Source organism: Nyctibius grandis, chromosome Z (assembly GCF_013368605.1).
Source record: "Nyctibius grandis isolate bNycGra1 chromosome Z, bNycGra1.pri, whole genome shotgun sequence".
Taxonomy (NCBI): Eukaryota; Metazoa; Chordata; class Aves; order Nyctibiiformes; family Nyctibiidae; genus Nyctibius; species Nyctibius grandis.
The window spans coordinates 71,451,185-71,456,082 of record NC_090695.1 but is presented as its reverse complement, the minus strand read 5'-3'; the positions used below and the strand labels follow the sequence as shown (position 1 = coordinate 71,456,082).

At 58.6% G+C, this 4,898-nt stretch overlaps 1 protein-coding gene across 1 annotated transcript; it reads right to left on the bottom strand.

The window, feature by feature from the left end:
- Positions 1 to 3,784: 3,784 nt before the first annotated feature.
- On the bottom strand, positions 3,785 to 4,666 carry FOXE1 (forkhead box E1). The gene has a single exon (XM_068423893.1). The coding sequence runs from the start codon at positions 4,664 to 4,666 to the stop codon at positions 3,785 to 3,787; it is 882 nt and encodes a 293-aa protein (XP_068279994.1).
- Positions 4,667 to 4,898: the final 232 nt, after the last annotated feature.

Here is a 4,898-nt window from a genome sequence, read left to right as displayed (position 1 = left end):
AGACCAAAAAAAGCCAAGGTAAGACAGACACAGCGAATGCAAGGAGCAGCACGTGGCGCACATCTTGCTCTGTTATCATCGCTCTCCTGGTCTCAGGAACGCAGAGGCGGCTTGAAAAACTCAGAGAGACACTTCATTACAAACAACAGGACAAAGATTTATTTCCATTACAAGTGAAGTAGAAGAGTAAATGCAAAAAATCTCCAATATGTAATAAAATGTTCTCCTAGGCTTTAACAATCCACCTCTTTCTCAAAGCCAGCGCAGGGCCTGACCCTACCAGAACTCAGGCAGAAAAGGAACCAAGAGGCTCTGTCCTTCGAGGAATGAGCACTTCCAAGGCCCTTCTCTCATTTCATCAGCACTTACTTACACTTAGTGTTTCCTACGGGGTTATAACCCAAACCTATTGGACTCATTTCCCAGAAATCAAAAGACTAGTTTGAAACTTAGACTAACTTTGCTAAAAGGAAGGCCCTCAGATATTCACAATAAAGCTTCCAGAAATCAAAATGTTCTGTATTCTGGGTGGTGCCTGAGAATTACAAGCAAAGTGCCAGCCAAAAATACATCGAGATCCAAATGTTTAACATATCCCCATGGCACAAGCATACATTGAGATCCAATCGTCTAACATATCCCCATATCCTCACAGACATGCCCAACCCCACGGCACCCTAAGGATGAGACAACCGTATCTTCCTCTGTCAGTGGTCACACAGTTGCATGAGACACCTAGCCACACGCACAGGCGCAGGACCAGCACATCCTGCTACCACAAGGTAGAGCCTGGTCAGACCTGTAATGTCCAGCGCACCCTTTGTGTCTCAGCCTGCACGACAGCTCAGAGAGGTTGCAATAGCCACAAAACCATGGCAGTGCTGGTGAGAGGGGATCTCTTGAGTATCCAGGCCTGCCACAAGCAGGAGGCTGGAGTATTGCCAGCACCAGCAGAGGGCAAGTGAAGCTTTGTCTATCTTCGTCTCGAAATCCCCAAAGGATAGAGACCCCACATAGATGTAGAGTCCCTTGAAGGGTCCATATAGCTCTTCACTGAGCACAAAACTCCTGCCCAGGGTTTCCAACTGCTTGTGGCTGAAGTTTAAGCAGTTTGTGGCCATGTGTCTCAGGTCCTTGATATAACAGGCTCACCGCTGCACCTGCTGCAGAAAGCATACTATCTAGGTATGTCTGGTTTCCCTAGCGTGTAGGTATAAAAGATTTGGAGAGAAATAAGAATAAACATCTAGACCTTATCTGCAAACAATACACAACTGAACGTTCCCAATTTGTGCCTTCTGAGTCATCAACATCTATCATGCATGTCCTCCAGACACTGAGTTTTGGTCCCTGAACTTGCTACAGATACTATCTGAGGTCAGGTGCAGCTTACACAAGACCTGTCTCACCACTGGTGACCTCTTTTTTTAGGTTGAACCTTAGAGTAGCACCAGGACTAGAGCAGGAAATAAAACCATGTTGAAATAACGGGGAGCAAGGGCCAGAAGACGTCTAGGCTCAGGAAAATGATCCAGTCCACCTTGATAACTGCTCCCACAGGAAGGAAGGAAGGCATTAAGAGGCAGGACAATTCCTCTCCCAGCTACCCGCAAACCAGAAACAGGTCAGCATCACCTGCTAGTAAAGGGACGCAGTCCAGTCCTTGCAGGCGATGAAAGCAGAGAGCCAGCAGGCAGCTGTCAGAAAACTAAGAGCTGGCACAGCAAGGTCTACAGATTCTCTTTCAGCTGGGAGGGAGAAGTTGGGAGAGGAGCTAGCATGGCTGCCAAGGAGACCTGCCCCAGGCTGAGGCAGCCAAGCCACAGGGGCAGGATCTGCTTTGTCCAGGATGGAAGCGGCTTCTGGACACGCCAGGACCAGGAAGAACATTGAAAGAGGCAATGCAGCTCTTCAGGAGGGAAAGCAAGGAAGGGAAAAATCTGACTCACCTCGCCACAGCAAAAATCTGAATGAGGCCTGCACTCGCTGCCTGTGACCCCCACTGACAGGAGCACAACCTCCTCAGCTCCGTGTACAGGCAGCAAGTTTCCTGCAGTACCACAAAAAGGTCCAGGTGGACAAGGGGCAGCAGTACCAGACCAGCCCCAGCCTCCCAGCCCACGAAGCGGCTTACCCACCACATGCCATCCTGATCGCTCCAAGAGAGGGAGGGGTGCCTTGAATCCAACACTCATCTCCTACCCCAGAGCCCCATGGAAGGCAGCCATACAGCTTCTCCTGTCCACCTACTGCAGAGGGGTTGAGCCTCTCCATCCCAGACTGTGCTGTGGGTACACCCAACCCCCTTCCTGCTCCACTCCATTTCCTCCCTCTCATGTCCCACTTGGTCACCTGGACCTTAGCACCCAGAGAAGGCAAGGAACCTGCCTTTACACAAATTTCATCCTGCTGAGGACCTCATCTGAAAAAAATCCTCCATGGAGCAGAAGCTGCAGGTGTCTTCACGGGATCAGAGCTCGTTGCAGCAGTGCGTAACAGCAGGACAAGAGACAGTAGATATGAAATGAAACTAGAGAGGTGCTGAATGGATACAAGGAGAAACTTCTCCCCCATGAGGGCAGCCAAGTTGCCCAAAGATACTGTGCTGTCTCCATCCTTGGAGGTTGTGCCTGGGCACTCACCACCTCTCCAGGCACCTTCCAGGGGTGGTGGGATCTGTTGGGAGGGATTTGCTGGAGTTTTCCCATGGATCTATTTGTCCCCTTTTTTCCATCCTAGGAAAGCTTGAAAGGGGAGCAATCAAAGATGAAAAGGTACCATGTCCTGCCTCTCTCACTTGTTTCAGGAAGGAAAGTTTTCCCCTATAGATTCTGATTTCTCTACAGACAGAGCTGGGCTGACCTTAGGATCAAAGTAATTTAGGATGTAAAGATCTCCATTGACCTCTGGACCAGGTCTCCACTCAAAGCAGGTCCAAATTCAATGTTGGATCCAACTCCAAAGACAGATCGGGTCACTCAGGTTCTGTCCAAGTTGGAAACACCTCCAAGGGCAGAGATCCCACAGCTTCGCTGGGTCCCTCTTCGAGGGGCTGAGCATGCTCACAGTAAAAGTTTTTATACTTCCAATCCCACCATTCTCCCACCTCTGCAGCACAGAGCGTGACCCCTGGAGGGATCTAACTTGCTGAGTTTGGCTGCAACCCCAGCATCTAAACCTTCCCCAGCCCTGGCCACGTTGTTGGTGCGAAGCCTGGCACTAATGCGACAGCCCTGTGTCACATCAGGGACACACCACCACGCTAGTGCCACGCATCCCGCTTTTACGGCTTTGGCTGCGTGAGGCTGCGGCAACGCTTCCTCCTGCCTGCCTCCTCCCCAGCCCCAGCAGACGTTTTGTTCTGTAAATAAAATCATCAACAGCGGAGAGATTTTTAAAAGTCAGATCTTCCCAGCTAGACCAGGGTGCACAGTCGGGTACACCGGGAGGGGGGAAACCTGCCAGGAAGCTTTGACCGCCTGTCCCAGGAAAGACAGTAGAAGAGGAAAGGGCTGTTCGCCCCATCCAGGCACTTGGGAGCCTCTAGGGCTTCTCTAACGAAAGCGGATGGGGCTGGACAGGGCCTCCCGGGGCCCCAGGGCTGGCGGCGGAGCTCCTCGCCGGGAGGCCCGGGCAGGTGACAAGACGCGGAGGCTCAGCACAAGGTCCTCCAGCATCTTCCTCTGCGGCCCTGGGTCCAGCGGCGTCGGGCGAGCCCCGCTGCCCGCTCCTCTCCCGGGCTCCGGTCCGCACCGTCGGGCTGCCCGGCCTCCCCTGGGCTGGGTCAGAGCGCCGGGACGAACCTGTCGTGGCCGCCGGGGTACGCGCCGTGCCGCGGCCCGGGATCGGCGGCGCCCAGCTGCCCTCCGGCGCCGAAGGCGTGCGGCAGCGGCGGGTAGGGCGCGGGGGAGCGGCGGCCGTAGAGCCCGGGGGGGGCGGGCGGCGAGGCGGGCAGCACGACGCGCCCCGACGGCGCGTACAGCTGCCCGGGGCCGGCCGGCGCGTAGGGCCCGGGGGCGGTGGGCAGCGGGGCGTAGGCGTGGGGCAGCGCGGCGGCGGCGCAGCCCTGCGCGGGGTACGCGGCGGCGAAGGCGCAGGAGGCGGCGGCGGGGGCCGGGGACAGGTCGGCGGCGGGCGGCGGGGCGGGCAGCGGGAAGAGGCGGCAGGGCGCGGCGGGGCGCTCGGCGAGGAAGGCCGGGTAGGTGGAGAGGTCGCTGCGCTTGAAGCGTTTCCTGCGGCGGAGGAAGGAGCCGCTCTCGAACATGTCGCGGGCGTGGGGGTCCAGCGTCCAGTAATTGCCTTTGCCGGGGCGGCCGGGCTCCCGCGGCACCTTGACGAAGCAGTCGTTGAGGGTGAGGTTGTGGCGGATGCTGTTCTGCCACTTGCGGGGGCTGTCGCGGTAGAAGGGGAAGCGCTCGGTGATGAAGCGGTAGATGCCGCCCAGCGTCAGCCGCCGCTCGGGCGCCTGCCCGATGGCCATGGCGATGAGGGCGATGTAGCTGTAGGGCGGCTTGCCCCGCTCCGCCGGACGCTTGCGCCGCCGCCGCCCGCCCCGCGCCCCCGCCGCCGCCGCCGCCGCCGCCTCCTCCCACGGCGGCGCCGCGTCCGCTTTCAGCGGCGGGGGCGGCGGCGGGGGGCCCGGCGGCAGCCGGCTCTCGGCGGTCATGCGGCCGTCGGGGCGGCCCCGAGCCGGGCCCAGCCGAGGAGGCGCAGAGCCCCGCCGCCGCGGCTTTTATGCGGCGGTGTCCGGCGGCGGCTCCGCGCCCGGGCGGCCGGCACTCCCCCTGCAACGCCCCGCGGCCCGGGAGGCGCGGGCAGGGCCGGGCGTGCCGCCGCCGCGGGGGGGGCCAGCGCCCTGCCCCGGCACCCCCTCCGCCGCCCGCCCTTCTCCCGTGGTC